General features: G+C 35.9%; 1 protein-coding gene across 4 annotated transcripts in view; it reads right to left on the bottom strand.

The window, feature by feature from the left end:
• Positions 1-3,041: 3,041 nt before the first annotated feature.
• The window catches only part of CSNK1G3 (casein kinase 1, gamma 3), a 62,426-nt gene continuing 47,972 nt past the window's right edge, over positions 3,042-17,495 (bottom strand). For 2 of the 4 annotated variants that reach the window (XM_004686667.2, XM_004686665.2), the window contains 3 exons: positions 14,127-14,233; positions 13,609-13,632; positions 3,042-5,691 (listed from right to left, as the gene is read on the bottom strand). In XM_004686667.2, coding sequence (XP_004686724.1) covers positions 5,637-5,691; positions 13,609-13,632; positions 14,127-14,233 — 186 coding nt within the window. In that variant the 3' untranslated portion in view covers positions 3,042-5,636. The remainder of the gene's footprint in view (positions 5,692-13,608; positions 13,633-14,126; positions 14,234-17,495) is intronic. The other 2 variants (XM_004686664.2, XM_004686668.2) reach the window with 1 other exon arrangement.

Below are 17,495 nucleotides of genomic sequence, written 5' to 3'. Positions count from 1 at the left end.
TGCATACTAATACTTAAAATAGGTTTTAACGTTAACTTTTAGTGTTGCACTTTTACATAAAGTGGAATGTGAATTTTGTTGCATAATCACATGGCAAAGCACAGTACCGATGATGCAATGACACTTTAGCTATGCTAACAGAATACAATTTACTTTGACATTAACAGGCTAAGCATCAATCACAATATCCCCGTTTTATAGGAAAGTAAGTCGGAATCCTAAGATAACTGAAAACAAGATAGCTCATCACTGTAGAAATTATTCATACATACACAGAATGAGAAGGGCAAAACCACAGTAACTTTCCCAGTGGATTGTTGGCCAAGCAAAGACAATTTTTTAGCAAAGAAAATTCACTGATGACTTGAGAACACTAATACTCAACTAAAAAACATGGCAAAAGATTTCAGTTTTCCTTGGATTTTGTTGATTCAATAACTATTACCAATACAGCCCAGTTACTGTTAACTGGAAAAGTCCATATGAGTATAGTGATTCAAGGATTATCTTTTTTTCAATAGTCTCCATGAAATAATAGAATGATTTTTAAAATAACCTGAGAAAACAATAGCTTAGTAGAACTAATATGGAATCTGCCAAGTTGTGGTGCAACTGGTATAAATATGTGTAAAATTGAAAACAGCTTACAAACATTTACAAAGTCTGTGAAAATACTTGTTTAAAGTTAATGACTATGTATTATATATCAGCAGGAATGCTGTACAAAATACTTGAATCAAGTTATTGACTTGACTCACTAATGAATTTCATTCACTCTTAAACACAACTACATCATTTTGTCAGAAATAGAAACTGAATATACTCACTTGCTCAACTTCACTGGAGTTGAATATAGTGTGATGATTTACTGCTATTTTTGGAACTCAAGACCCAGGATAGCATTTTCCTGAATGACAATAACATTCACCTACTATCAACAAACAATAAGTGACTTTGGATATTGGCTTTTTCTCAAGACTTGATGTTTCTTAATTCACTTTAGAATTACAAGATGAAACTGTATGTGAAACTTAAACTGCAAGTTATTATGACAATTAATGTCATTTAAATCACAATGTCAAGCTGCTTTATATACTTCCCATACTGTTAAGTTAAAAGCAGCACTAGGCCTCTATTTTCATTCAAATTTTGCAGTGGAAACATTTTGCAAAAGTGTGCTACAGTCCCAGCACACTTTTGGATATCAATGCAAGTGTAAAGTAAATTCTGTATTTCACAATCTACTTAACTATATAATTGAAGAGCACCCACCTAACCTTCAATAAGAGGTAATTAACCTGCAATGTAATGATATGCCAAAAGGCAAATATCAAGAGCAGAACATAATAGAATTCTATAAATACCTTCCAAATGATGAATATGCTCAATTAAAATCATACATGGGAGGACTGATAAAGTATGTAGTAGTAGCTTTGTGAAGGCATTTGAAAGACAAAATATGCAAAATCACATTACAGAACAGCACAATACAAACATCTTCAAGATTTCAAGTCCCAATTAAGTGAAATAAGCCCTCAACTCAATTCTTACTATATAGTAGACCCGTATTAGAAACAATTTGTGCTCACGTGCTAATATTTTGAATAAAAAAACTAATGGAAAGGTGTTTTCCTCATTACACCAGTGTATGAAAGCCCCAATTTTGCCTCTTAGCCCATAAACTTTACCAAAAGGTTTGCCAACCTCTACTCTAGGACATTGCAGGAGTTTTCTGCTTTGTTTTTTCCATTTAAGTAAAATCACAGCATGTTAAATATCACTGTGAACAATACTTCTAACAAAATCAGTTTATATCCTGGCAATATTACCTGATAATACTTCTACGTGTAGTCCTTTCTTTGGTTATGATCCATGTACTCTTATGAAGTAAATTTCCTAAGAAAATAACAGGCAAGTCTGCATTAGAACTGGATAGAGAACAAAGGAGCAATCCTGAACACCAGCAAAGCTTTATAATTTTACTTACTTCTACTCCAACAGAAAATTTAACTTTTAAATCATTAGTCCGTTTCTATCACCAAAACCTTGAATGCTACACAAACACTCCAAACAGGGTACTGGAGTACAGGCCAGTGGCTCAGGGGCGGCGAGAGGCTTCACCAGAGACAGAGTGGGGAGCAGAACAGGCAGATCAACGAAGTACACTGCTGAGGGGAGCAGCGGGCGGTGAGGAGAGGTCTGCCACGCCATGTGGTCACCTCCTGGGCAGGTGGGGATCGAACTCATGCGGAAGCGGCTTTAGCTTCTCAATGCTGTGCTTTAACCTGCTGCACCACCAGGGAGGGCCAAAAGCTAGTAATACTTTTAAATTGAGTATTGGGTTTGCCTTTGTTTTCCTTATCAGTTGGCCAATTCTTCTGTTGAGGTCACTAAGATCATAGAGTAGAAGTCTGAAACTGGTGGGCATACACTACCATTACAAATGAAAAAAAATCTCCCTAAGAAAGAAAATGGTAGAAAGCAAAATAGAGATACACAGATAGATTCCTAACTTTGCCCCAGGATCAAGGGTGTCTGAAGGCTGCTAAATATGCTAATGTTCCCCCTTTTTGCTTCAGTTATTTTTCTAGCACTTAAAATTCAAAGGGTGCTAAGTAATGCAACTATGAAATCATTCAGATTAAATTGCAGATTTTTCTAGAAAGGACCTTCTAACAATTCTATGTTTAAATTTTTTCTATTGTTCTGAGTACTGGTGTTAAAAGGACACAATATTCTGGACTTGGTATATACTACTCCACCTTATCTTTTTGCCTGTCACATCTCTCTGAGAGAACCATTCAAACCAAGGAGAAACCCCTTAACAGCACTTAGCACAATGGCAAACCATGAGAACCATCACAGATCGCCATCTGCAGTGATTTTAAAGTCATTCCTTACAAATGGATTAAGGGTGTCTCATTTATGTGAAAATAACAACTTCATTTTTAAAAAGTTAATAAAATGATTCTTCATTTCCCTTGGTTTATTAGTAGTATTAGTTCTATGATCTATTAGTATTAGTTAAATGATCTATTAGTAGTTCAGAGAGTAGTTACCTTTGTTAAAAGACAGCTTAGATCCTTTTGCATGTGGACTTTTCTCAGTGGGGTTCCAATAAATCAAAACAACAAAACAGAAAACAAAAGCACATTCCTTTAGCTCTGCTTCTCACATGTACTAAACTAAATGAATTTGAAATATTCCTACCTTAAATTAGTGAGTGGCATTATTTTACCCACGATTAGAGGAAAGGGGAAAGAGCAAGTTTAAAAAAAACTACCTTTATTTTTTATTTCTTTTTCAGTTACATACTTTTAAACAGGGATGTGTTTCATTATTCAGACATTCAGGCAATGTTGACTTCATTAGTGTCGACAGAAAAGAAGCATAAAAATGCAAAACATCGTTGGCTTAACCTGAACATACCTGCATTACCTATTATTGACCAGTTTGTGTTGCCAGTAGGTTTATTCCTTGGCGTTAAAATGGAGCACTTAAAAATATTGCTAAAAAGCAAATGTCTACACACTGGTCTTTGCAGCAAATAAGGGTACTTATACTTTTAAAATATTTTAAGTCCATAATTGGATTAATATACACACCTTCTTATGTATAAGGAGTTCAGATCATATAAACACTGTACAGTCCAAAAACCCTACTGAGAATAAAACTAAATAGGCTTATGATAAGAAATACAGATATCGCATGTATTTACAAACATCATAGACACACAAATTTGGTCAAATACTGTAAAGAAAGAAGTGGTTTCACATTATAATGGCCAAAACATCCATCTACCTTGCTCAAAGCAAACAAAAATAAAAACTCAGCTTGTAACTCCTGTAGTTTAAGACATGATGACAGTATACAAATAGAATGGAAACTGGTGACCAAATTATACAGCAAATGAGTGCAGGTATTTTAAATCAAGAACTTAAAATGATCATTCAGGATCCAGAGCAACAAGTAAAAACAATGTCCTGATTTGCAGTATTCATACGGGCGCCGAATTAATCAAAAACAATGCAGTGAACTTTTGGCTAATAAGAAAATAAATTACAAACCACAATTAAATCCCTGTAAATGGAATAATGAAGTCAAAATGTAAATTTATTCACTTTAATTACACATTTTAAATGTTACTTTGAGACAATAAAAATAAATAAGCATGTCCAGGGCACGCACTTAAAAAGACAAAGAAGGTCTGCATGGAAGGTAGAAGTAACGGGTTTACACGCCCAAGGTAGCTATGAGATCCGAACAACAGAATTATCTTTCTAGCCAGCCTTCCTTTCAACATTTCTGCGAAAGACTGGCTAGCAGAATGTGACAGAAGTACACCTGTGTTTGTACAGCTTAAACAAAGCATACTGGAAACGCGGAATAGGTTTCCTGTTTGACAGAACCATTACTTTGTTCACGTGCAGGCACTTCGACAGACTGGAGGCAAAGCACCTGACCCATCCTCTCCAAAATAGTTTCTGATCATCAAAATTATGCTAAAAAGTAGGAAAACTTCTAAAGAACCAGCAAAGTTGAATACAAGAAACTAATGTGCACATAGGGCAATAGAGAAACCCAGGTTTTATTGCTGGGAGCTGAGACAGGGTCCTTTTATTTTTCTTTATCAAAGGGCAAATAATAAACAGACACCATTGCATGGCACATCCAGTCTTCTGCTTCCGGAAGAATGTAATCATTCTGTGGTAGGTTTCAGTGAGATCTGCTTTGATTTCAACTTACACACTGCAATGAGTTTCACATTTACGTCCTCTCCTTAGTGTATTTAAACAAACAAACAAACAAACAAAAAACCGCCAAGATATCTCATCTCTCAAAAGTATTCATTTCTTGCTGTCTAACATACATTATTACCTGGAAGCATAAAGTTACATTATACAAATATTTTGCATTTTTAAAAATAAGCACTTTTGCCACTTCGGCAACACTATACTTCACGTGGGATGTAACAAAAGCGGAGCTCTTATTTCCTTGCCACTTGTGATTTGTTTTATCACGACCAACCATCTGCCACACCATAGCGCTTTTTCCTCAGTACCTCTGGGCAGCGATTGTACCATGATTTCACAGAGAGAATGCTAATATGATTCACGAATAGCAGTACCATCAGTAATACTAAAATCAACGCTGATGTCACACACAAAAAATGAACTTAGAACTTCTTTTAAATACTTGGGCTATTCTGTATTCTCTTTTTTTAAAATCCATCATGGAGAAAATTCTCGTTTGATTATGCTGTTAAGGAAGTTATAAAAAACCAGATTGGTATATAACTGGTTGGCATCTGAGATACTGTACTGCTTTCTACAACAGGAGGAGAGCTTCTGAGAAGTGTTCTGCAGAACTTACTCATCAATACCACCTCATTGGTCCATTCCACTCATTGATGGGCAAAGCACTCATGCTTCATCAAAACTTTAAAGCTTCCATCAAAGGTAAATTAGAAAAAAATATGAATGTAAGACAACCACAAGATGAAGTACGAAAGTATGACATGTTTGTTTCTAAGAGTGAGTCCTTGAAAATATATGTGGTCACTACAGAGATGATTTTAATCACAAGACAGCAGATGGACACATAAGTAACTCCCCGTGATCTGTCCGCCTCCAGAGTCATTTGTGGCGCTGTATGGTTTTCCTTTTCCTTCGTTTGAAAAAACAGCAGCACCTGGAAGTGGAGAAAAACAACCTTTTATTATAAAAGCACTAAAATGTCACAAAATAAGGTTGACGCTATGATATTAAAAAGCAACAGGCTAGTGCAAGATAAACAGTGAACATGCCGGTGAAGCATTCGTATTAGTGAAACTATTACAGAGTTATCACTAGTTTATCATCAACATGCCTTTTAGGAAGAGCAAAACATTCTATGCAATGTTAAAAGAAGCTATTTTTGCACCAGTCTCACTGAAAAGCTATGGACTTCTGTATCCTAACTAACCTATCACATTTTATTTTGATACTGAATCTCCGGTTGTGCCATGCTTTTATAAAGTTAATTTCAGTCATTCTCTCCTTACTTCCTGGTAGTTGTGTAAGACTGCTGAAGTAGCCATTAAAAAAGCAATAATGATTCTAATAATGAGGACTGAATTTTCATTAAGAATTAGGCTGGGGCCCTCCCTTGTGGCGCATCGGGTTAAAGCACTGCATTTAGAAGCTATTGCCTCTTCTTATTATTTCTTTTCCCCCCTTCCACATGTTTTTGTGTCCCTCTCCTGACCCGCCCGCTGCTCCCCTCAGCAGTGTACTTCGTCGATCTGCCTGTTCTGCTCCCCACTCTGTCTCTGGTGAAGCCTCTCACCACCCCTGAGCCTCTAGCCTGTACCCCGGTTCTGTATGTACAAATAAATAAATCTTTAAAAAAAAAAAAAGAATTAGGCTGATTTGCAAAAACAAAAAGAAATACAAAATCTACTTAACAAACATCCCATCATACTTACAAATAGGAAAGGAAAAAATATGAGATAGAATAAGAAGGTCAACTAACACTTTAATTCTTTAGGGGTTAAATATGGTGAAGCTTATATTATTTTAATAAAGGTTAAAAAAAAGTATGTTTAGGCCCTCCCAGGTGGCGCAATATCGGTTAGAGCGCAGCACTGTAAGCTACCTGCAGCTGCTTCAGTGTGAGTTTGATCCCCCGCCCCGGAGGTGGTCCACATGGCGAGGCGTGACCCGCCCACCGTTCCCCTCAGCAGTGTACTTTGTCCATCTGCCTGTTCTGCTCCCCTCTCTGTCTCTGGTGAAGTATCTCACCGCCCCCTGCACCTCTGATCTGTACCCCAGTTATGTATGCATAAATAAATCTTAAAAAAAAATGTAGCTAAGAGAGCTTCTTATAAAAAAAAGGTATGTTTAGGTTTTTATTTTAATTAAAATAACTTAAGCTCCATCAAGAATTAAGGGTTTAATTCTTTAACTTTTAAAGAATTAAAAAGTGTTAAGAGATTATACTTAAATTTCAAATAGCACAGTCCAGGTGACTCAGTTTTACAATTAAAACCTAATTCAGGTTTGCCTAACTATTAAGAAAATATACTGATTTTACTTCTATGGTGCACAAAAAGTTTAGGTGTAATCCCTAAGAGAACTGGTTTTTCTCACAGTAAATTCACCCAGTCATGAGAAGATGCAATGTACGTAGAGCAATGCTATGGCTGGAATGAGATGAACTCAAATAAAAATCACTGATGAGCAAAACACACACATTCTAAAAGTCTGGCTTTTCCCCTTTCACGCTTCAAAGAAAGTCAAGAATATCAAGATTAGAAGCACTCCATCTAGGGAGGCTCTGCTGGGTATTTTTTCCACTGAAGTCCAGTGTGTGTGTAAGAATGTAAATTATAAATCATATTTTATAACAGAGTAAGGCATACTTATTTACATAGTGCCCCATCAACAAAAAGCTGCACATTCAGAGCTTAGACATGTGACCTTATAAAAATGTCCCTGTAATTCTTAGCAATGTATCTTTATATAAGGATATTAATTCAACATCTTCAAGCTAAGCTTAGAAACCACATAGTTTAAGAACCTTACCTGGCCAAAAAAAAAAAGCAAGAGTTAATTCACCTTATGGAAAATGAAATCATTGGTACAGGCGGGGAGAGGATTCACCAGGGACAGAGTGGGAAGCAGAACAGGTAGATCTGCTGAAATACACTGCTGAGGGGAGTAGAGGGAGACAGGAGAGATCTGCTATGGCACGTGGGGCAATTCCCTGGCTGGGGATCAAACTTGTGCAGAGGAGGCTGCTGATAACTTCACAGTGCAGTGCTTTACTCGCTGGTCACCAGGGAGGTCGCCTTAATGCAATTTGTTTTGATGAACACATTCCAATCCCAGATTTTCCACACTTCATTAGTATTTCACCTTGTTCAATTTCTTATTCCAGGCTCGTTAAGCTATTTTTAGTTTTGAGAGCTGAGTTCCCATTTCCTAGGTAATCTTTCCTTCATTTTTGTATTTTTAATACAGAAAGCTATTCTAAGAGTTCATATGAGCTAAATGAGATTTTTAATGAATTGTAATTATAGAGGCCTTTTACATTCAAAGACAATCTAAAAAAGAAATTAATCCCACTAAAGAATACAGGCCTTAAATGAATTTGCCAAAGTTGTCATCCTCTTAAATCTATTACCACCAGAGGGCAGCATTGCTTTATATAATGGGAGCACATCCAGATACTGCAGAAACAAAAATGCCCTCAACAATATACTTAACAAGAAAAGGAAATATGTAGTGTCATAGATGTTTTTTTAAATAAAAGTGATTACAAAAACAGTTCATATTCCTAGTGGCTTATAAACTAGGTCTCCAACCAATTGTCTCCTGTCCTTGAATTTTTTTCCCAGAGTACTTAGTACTAATCTAAATGCATTTATTTACTTGTAATCTCTCTCTTTTTTTTTTTTTAGTTAATGAACATAAACTTCGTAAGAGGTGACCTACATGTCACACACACACATGGCCAGTATTCATTTATTATTTAATGATACACTTCATATATGGCACTAACTCTTAGTAAGAACCCAATAAAAATTCTAAAGCTAAGTTCTTACCCACAGGCCACAAACCTAGCAAACTAATAAAATGCATATTTTAGCATCTGTGGAAGTTCTGCTGGAAAAAAAGTAGCATGTAACAGAATCTTGGGGGAAAAAAATCTGACTCCCAAGAAGCACAGCTCTTTAGAGGGTCTTAATTTTCTCTCTAGGTCATATTCCTGTTTCTTAGTGTCCAGTGAACCCTTGCCCTGGATGCCCCATGCTGAGAACACCAAAGATAGGAAAGCACCCCATGAATGCAGGCAATACATAAAGAGAGACAATGTAATTTTAACACTGAAAAGGGACTAGGGTCCTCCCTTTCTCCTATGCTTCCTTCTCACAAAATCCCACAGAGGGCTCTCCCTGGTAATGCAGCTGCACTGTGCAGCTAAGCCAAGCTATGGCTGTCTCAGTGTGAGTTCGATTCTTGGTCCTGGAGTTGACCCAAATGGAGTGGCAGACCTCTCCTAGAATTATATATAAAAAAAAGAAACAGAACCATAGATACAGAAGCATGTTTCTTTGTCTGGACCTGAAGCTCTTATCTACCCCTTCCATTGGCTCATCTTTGGCACCTGCCTGACTTTATATACTAGAAGACTAAAATCTAACCATTCCTAGTTTTGCTTGTTGACTATATAGAGAAAATATCTTTCATGACATAACCAGTAATTCTCTGAGACAAATGATTTTCCCCAGAAAATTACTGCCTAAAATGTAATTTCAAATCTCTAGATCTCTTGGTTTCTTTGTAGTTAAGCAAGCAGAATTCATAGGAGAAAACAAGACCACCATAGCTAATCCAGTTAGGAATCTACAGAACCTTCCCGCTCTCCAATGTCCTCCCCTTCACCCACATATACTTACAACCTCAATTTTGAAATGACTTTCAAAATTTCCATGTTCTCTCATGCTGACTTACTTCAGAACTTTTTCAACTTGTCTCCACCATTGCTGAGCCTTTTAACTGACTTCCCATTCTCACTCACCTCTCCAATCTGCCATTCAAACTATCATCATAAACATGACCAAACCCTTTTCCTCTTAAATCTCAGCAGTTTCTCCAGCGTCTAAAGCATTAAATTCAACCAATAGGTTGGTTCCAACTTATTTTCATTTTGGTCTCATCCTTCATTCATTCTAAATAACAGGGCAGTACAACAGGGACCTCTATTAGTGCCAGATAAAGAGAAAGAGAGGAAATTAGAAAGAATATTCTGAAAGAGAATTCTAACTACTTTTAATAGCACAAGAATAGCAGCATAAGGTGCAATGGAGAGTAAGAATTCATGTTCACACTTCTAATCACAGACTAACAAAGATGTGAAGAATGTAACAATAAACTTATCGATTGGAATGTTAGAATAAATGTCAAAGGTGACAAAATTTTATGTGTTAAAAGGGAATATCAGTATTTTTAACTGGTGAAGAATATAGGGAAGGTCTGAAGACTTCCTGTCCCATCTGGAGTAAAGCTTTACTGCAGTTGAACTACCACACTTTCATCTTTTTAATAACTATTTTATTGAGATGTATATTATTTCATGAGTCATAAAACAGACCCTTCTAAGATTACTAGATTTACATTTAAAGATTTTTATTTAAAGAGTTTTGCAAATCAGCACCAGTATCTATTCTCAAAACATTCTCATCACCCCATGAAGAAACCGCATCAACTACTATATCCATGCCCCTCTTTCCTGCCCTGGAGTTACTAATCTACTTTCTGTCCATGTATTTGTGTAATCTGAACATTTCCTATAAATAGAACCATACAATATGTGACTCTGTGTCTGTCTTCTTCCATTTAGCATATGTTCAATTTTATTTGTTAATATTGTCAACTAATAATCCATTTCATGGCTGTAGCTGATTATTTGGGCAATTCTTCAGTAATAAACTTATTGAGGTGTACTGTCTCAGGCATGGGGGAAGTGGGGATTTGAAGATGAAAAACCTGTTTTCAAGAAATTAGAGATTTCAAAGAGTAGATGATAAAGAGTAACATATCAAAGGCAAACACACAGAACCAATGAGACATAGGTTTTAGAATGGGAAATGAGGTAGGAGACAGGCAGGGATAAGATTTAGAAAGGTATGAAGGACATGGCGTTGCACCTGGAAAGGGACATGACACCCTAGGGCACGGAGAATCTTCCTCCAGGAATAACCTGCCCATCACATCCTTTTTTTCCTCCTCTTTTACCACCTAAGATAGAATCCAAACCAAAGAACATACACACCCACATTAATTTCAACTAAATAATTTAAATTATGCCATCCTTCAAAGCTACCAAAAGCATTCTTTGATCATTCTATCAATGAATAATCTGGTTTTTCCTTACAAGTTTTAAGAGGTTTCTTAAATACCTTTTTCATAATATTTGTCATAGCCTACTGTAACTACAATAGTTTCTGCTGACATGTAATCTGCTTAATGGCTCAAACAACATGAGGTATTTTTGAGATCCAATCAATACAACTATTGAATGAATAATTGGGAAGATGTTACAGATTTAGTTGTAAGTAGATCTACAAAGTCATATAATTAAAACAGCATGGTACTGGAATAAAAACAGACACACAGACCAATGGAAATGAACTGAGAACCCAGAAAGAAACCACACATATATGGTCAACTAATCCATGATAAAGGAACAAAGAATATGCACTGGAATACCAGTAATCTCTTCAATAAATGGTGCTGAGAAAACTAGACTGCTACATGCAAAACAATGAAACTGGACTACTACCTCACACCATACACAAAAACTATCTAAAAATGAACAAAACCTGAATGTTAGACCTGAAACCGTAACATATATAGAAGAAAATATAGGCAAGCCACTCCATGACACACACTGCAGAAACATCTTTGAGGACTCAACAAACAAAATGAAGGAAAAGATAAACAGCTGGGACCACATCAAACTAAATATCTTCTACACAGCAAATGACACAGTAAACAAAGCAAAGAGACATCCTATAGAATGGAAGAATATATCTGCACTCCATATAACTGATAAGGGACTGGTACCAAAGATCTACAAAGAGCTTACACAACTCAACAAAAAACAAAGCAAATAATTCAATTAAAAAATAGGCAGAAGAGCAAAAAAGACACTTGTTCACAAAACCACAATAAGATACCACTTCACACTGAAGAAAATGGTCCATTAAAAAAAAAACAAACAGAATAACAAATGCTAGTGAGGAGGTGAAGAATAAAGAACCCTCTTACACTGCTGTTGGGAATGTAAACTAGTACAACCACTATGGAAAGCTGTGTGGAGGACCCTCAAAATACTAAAATTGGATCTACCATAACATCTAGTGATTCCACGCGTAGGAATCCAACCAAAGGACATAAAACATTAGTTCAAAAGGAAACCTACACTCTTATGTTTATAATATTTATAATATTTACATATATAGTGTTGATATATATAGTATATATTTATATCTACATATAAATAAATATTTTATAAGCCATTTATAATAGCTAAGATATGGAAACAACTGAAAATGTATAGGCATATATAGAAACAACCCAAAAACAGATCAATGGATGAAGAAGATGTGGTATAATATATATGACAGACTACTAGTCTAGTGATCAAAAAAAGACAACGTTTGCTGCAACATGGGGAAGGTGGAAGAGATCTGCTACTGAAATAAGTGAGGGGAAAAAAATACTGGAAGGTTTCACTTATAGGTGGAACACTGGGAAATCAAACAAAGGGTCAGGAAAAAGACAAAACTTGCAGGCAAACTACAAACCTGAGAGATATAGCAGGAGAGGGGATGAGAGAGGGGACAAAACAGGGGTGGGGAGAGCAGAAGGGACTATGGTGATGGTGCACAGGTGATATGGTGGTGGGGGAGGGGGGGAATTATGGGAACTACACCTGAGGAGAGAAATCAAATACTGTACAAACGTTAACAATGATGTCAGATAATAAAAAAGTTTACAAAAAAAGTTTCCTCATCTTGCAGCCAGTCTATAAACATCATTTTGGAAATTATATGGATAGCTTCTGATTATGATTAAAGGTTCCAAAATTTACTAATCTAATCTAAGTTTTTTTATTCACTTCAAGGATGACTGAAAATTTTATTCACTTCAAGGATGACTCAGTCCTGAAACTCAGAATTTAAAAAGCAAATGTCAGAGAATAAATTTGTCCTTCTAAACAGGGACACTATGGTTTATAAATATCTATATTAACAGAACTTACTTAAAAGAGACTTTTCCAGGGCCCTCCCTGGTGGCGCAGTGGGTTAAAGCACAGCACTGAGAATCTAAAGCCGCTTCGCATGAGTTCGATTCCCACCTGCCCTGGAGGTGACCACATGGTGTGGCAGACCTCTCCTGACCCGCCCACTGCTCCCCTCAGCAGTGTACTTCGTCGATCTGCCTGTTCTGTTCCTCACTCTGTCTGTGGTGAAGCCTCTCACCGCCCCTGAGCCTCTGGCCTGTACTCCAGTTCTGTATGCACAAATAAAATCTTTGAAAAAAAAAAAAAAGAGACTTTTCCATACTATACTAGTTTCCCATGCAAATTAGCAATGTATGGCATGTTTATTCAAGGACAATATTATCAGTAAATGAAATACTGTTTTAGTTATGCCACAGGGATGGGAGAAGAGGTCTACTATGTGTTTTTAATAATTACAAACAGAAAATAAGAAAGGTTAAATTAAAAACTGCTTTCTATGAAAAAGAGCAAATTAAGCATCTGCATTACAGAATAAATGCACAAGCACAAGCACAGGCAGGGCTGGTGTCTCATCTACGTGATTAACAAGTGTGCCCAAATCTAAGTGACTTAAAGCAAAAAAGTTGCAGCAGGCAAAAGAGCTCCTCAAAAATTAATTCCACTTTACAGGGACAATGTAAATGATATCAAATATTTTTGAACAACTTTTACCAATTGTAATTTCTATATTGAAGGGCTTTTTTTTTTAAATGCAAAATCTTGGAAATTATAGTCAATGGAGCTATTTCTGCCTGTCTACACTTGAGAACTCACCACATGTTCAACACTTTCTGGCAGCTATATACACACACACAAAAAATATGAGATAGAGATAAGAAAACAGAGAGAGAGAGAAAGAGAGAGATCATCAGCAACAGCCCACAATGAAATTATTGTTTTCATGTTTAATTTCTCCTACAGTATTATTATAATTTATACTCACAAAACAATAATTTAAAAAGGATATTAATGAATGCACTATATATTAAAACTTATAGTTATCCTTATTGTTAAGAGAAAAAATTAACATATATGATAGTAATAACTTTCATGTAGCAACGTTTAAAAAGCTAAAAATCTAGATATCTAAACAAGAATTTTTGTATAGTTTTTAAATGACTATATTTGTATTATTACCATAAATTTAGTGATTAAAATAATTAAACATATCATTTTGCATGCACCTATTTCTTGATTCAAAAATTCTTGACATAACTATACAAGACTACAAATCTCAAACATGTATACTTTAAGAACAAAAAGTTACTAAAAGAAGCAAAATGAATGCATACTTGGTTTCATCAATCATTTCTACTTCTGTAGGGGCTGTAATGGGTGCATTAGAACGTCCTGCAGTAGGGTCATCTGTGTTTAACTCTCCATTTGTAGAACTTACAACCTGCCAAAGAAAATAAAATTACACACATACAATGTAACAGGTATTAAGTATAATTGAGGTTAAAAGTATTTAAATCAGAAGTTAATATGAAGAACACAAAACAATTAGTATGTAGTTTTTCATAACTGAATATAGAAGAAATCTAGATTTCTATTAAAGATAAGGTCATCCAATATTTGGTTTTTTAACATCTTTTCATTTTGAAATTTTTGTGTTCTCACCCCTTCCCTTGGTTTTTAAAGCTAACTCCAAAACTTCTATCTCAATGAGCTCCCTCTGGTGTGCTCATCTCCTTTGGCACCTTGCTAGATCATGAATTATTTCACTTGCAAACGTCAATACTGTTCTTTCCAAAGGACTTTTTTTTTTCAATCTGAAATTTCATTATCCAACTGAATTACCAGTTGTTCAACTGTTCAAGCCTCAAATTCAAGATTTATTGTGATACTTCACATTGACTAAAACACATCTCATTCATCACCCAATTATATCACAAATCTCAACAGCGTTCCTCATGACTAGTACAGGACTTTAGTTCTGTACTAAGAGCAGAAACCTGTAACTGGTCTTCTGTTTTTACTTGTCCCCCACTCCCCACTAATGTACTGTCCACACAACAAGCAGGTCATTCCTTTTAAGATGTAAATTAATACCTGTATTCCTTGGTTAAAACTCAAGTGTTGACCTCCCATTGCATTTACAATAAAGATCCATACTCTTTACCCCAATTTACAAAGCCCCTTCTTCTCTGATTACATACCATTTCCCCTTTACTCACCAGCTTCCATCCGATTTGTGAAGCTCATTCTCACCATAAGGCCTTGCAGTTTTCTATTCTCACTGGCTAGAATTCTTTTTCTACTAGTGGACTACTTCTTATCTTTCAGATTTTCAGGGAACATTTCTAAAATGGGCCTTTTCTTATCATACACTCTAAAACTTCCAGACATCCTTTGATGATATACTCTATTTTTAAGTCTTTATTAGAAGAGTTACTAGCATTTATCTATTTTGATTTTTTCGGTTTATTTCTTCATGCTGGTATAGCAGAACCTTGTGTTGCCCCATGCTACTCTCTCCACTATACCTAGCACAGAACAGGCACTCAACATATACTTGTTGAAGAAAATGAATGCTTGCATGCATAAATGAAGTCCTAAAATAATACAAAAAACTGTCACAAAACTCCCAAATTACCAAAATTCTCTTGGTCCTAGAAAATTATCTTACTGTCATATTTCTTACATTTCCCTAGACTTTATTCTTTACAACAAGTCTTAACTTGCCACTTTTTAAACTAGATCACTGCTTTATTCTGAAAGGAAATTGGGGCCAGCCAGATGGAAAAGCAATATAGGGCAAAGTACAGGGGAAGGGACAGAACTCCCATGTACCCTTTGGCAACACTCTCCCTGACATCTTTATATGTTCTCCCCAAATCTCCACATGCTAGTCAAGCTTTCTAAACCAAGACCTTTGAAAGATTTATGGAGGTTTGAGTACACATTTTTTAAAAGTTCCCTATTCACTTATTTTTAAAAAATGTTCGTTTAGATTTTATTGTGGAAAATGTCAAGCATAGACATCGAATAGTATAACGAAACCCTGCTACCCTGTGACAATCATCCCTCTACCATCAACCCTCTAATCAATACCTCACAATCTATACTCTGCTCCTAGATCAGAACTCTAAAAAGAATTTGTTTGGCTCAGTCCTAATCTTCTTGCAATTTTCTGGATCACCTGCCAAAAACTGATGATGACTTTGGATGAAATAGGTCTAGACTGAAAGCCTAATTCTACACTTGGCAGCTCTGTGACCCTAGATGACCCTATGTGACCTTTTCTTGCTAAAGCTCAGTGTTCTCAATAAGAAAAGAAATCAATACAGAAAGCACCATGAGCAGCAGAGAGTGAGAGCTCCACAAACGGCGGCCATCTTGGCGCTTGGCCCCACCTACAGCGGCGGTGTAGACTCCCAGCTACAAGGACAGGACTCTGAGGCTAACCACTCAATTAATTTGACAATGGCTAGCACCTCATACTCATTATTTCCAAAGGAAAGTAACTAGAAATCAACCAATATATTTGGCTTAATCCAAGCATTATACAAGTTCAGCTTCCTCTGGCCCAATGGAACAAGTATTAGAAATGGATACCAGACCTGTGCCTTCAGCTGAAAACCAAACTGATCATCTTGGGACACAACCCAGATGGAAGAATCTGCCCGTAAGTGTGCCTCTGGGGTATGTGCTGCCTCTTTCTGTTATTCTACTGGGTTCTATCTTTCCCCCTTCTTACTTCTCCCTCTTTCTGAAAATATTTAAACATAGTTATTTAACATACTTGGTTCTTTATTCTTAATGTTTTAAATGCCTGCACTCCTGTGTGAATTGGAAGGGAGCTAGTAAACAGGTTTCTTACTTTATACCTCTGTATCCTCTCCCACCTTCAATTAGCAGAGTACCTTATACACAGTGGATAATCAAAACGGCTCACTGAACAAATTCCATTGCTCTTCCCTCAACAAAATATTCGACATTGTTTTTTTTCTTTCATTTTGCTCCATGGTCATAGATAGTTGGAGGAACCCTTCCCCTCAAATTATAGATATCTTTCCAAATATGTCATCCCTTACTTTAGGCAACTATTAAAAATTTAAAATACTCAATATTTTCAGCAACAGAAACTATACATGCACTATTACTAAATAATCTGACTTTATTTTAATTCATACATAGTCATACTAACATGAATGAACTTATTTTTAGTAAAATGCTTCAAATCCCACTCTACCTAGTTGACCAAAAACAATCTAGAAGGGACTGACATTGCCCCTTAGGCAATTTCTTAATATAAACCTTTGGGCTTGCCAGATTTTCTAGCCTAAGTAAAAGTCAAAATTCCTCCCAGGGTCATAACAGAATCAATGTAGTAAAGATTTCTCTGTAAATTTGACCTACTTAACACGTGTGACTAGACAGGTTATTATGGCATTAAAACCAGTGGTCTCTTTGCAAAGGGTTTTACAAAGAAGAAACAAAGACATACTGTTATAATAAGTAATGGGTCACTAAATTCCTGGAAACTTAAATCAATAAGCAATAAAACAAATATACACAAACTATTTTTATAAGCCATATTCAAAGATGATTTATTTAGGCAATATTACTAGAATCAAACATGAGAGTCTCTGAAATATCACTGGTTCACTTCCTTAATAAAACTATATTTTAAAATAATAGATGCTTTGAGGTTTGAC

Source organism: Condylura cristata, unplaced genomic scaffold (genome assembly GCF_000260355.1).
Source record: "Condylura cristata isolate star-nosed mole 26May11 unplaced genomic scaffold, ConCri1.0 scaffold00021, whole genome shotgun sequence".
Lineage (NCBI taxonomy): Eukaryota > Metazoa > Chordata > Mammalia > Eulipotyphla > Talpidae > Condylura > Condylura cristata.
Note: the sequence above shows the minus strand (reverse complement) of the source record. Positions and strands in the feature narration are given on the sequence as shown.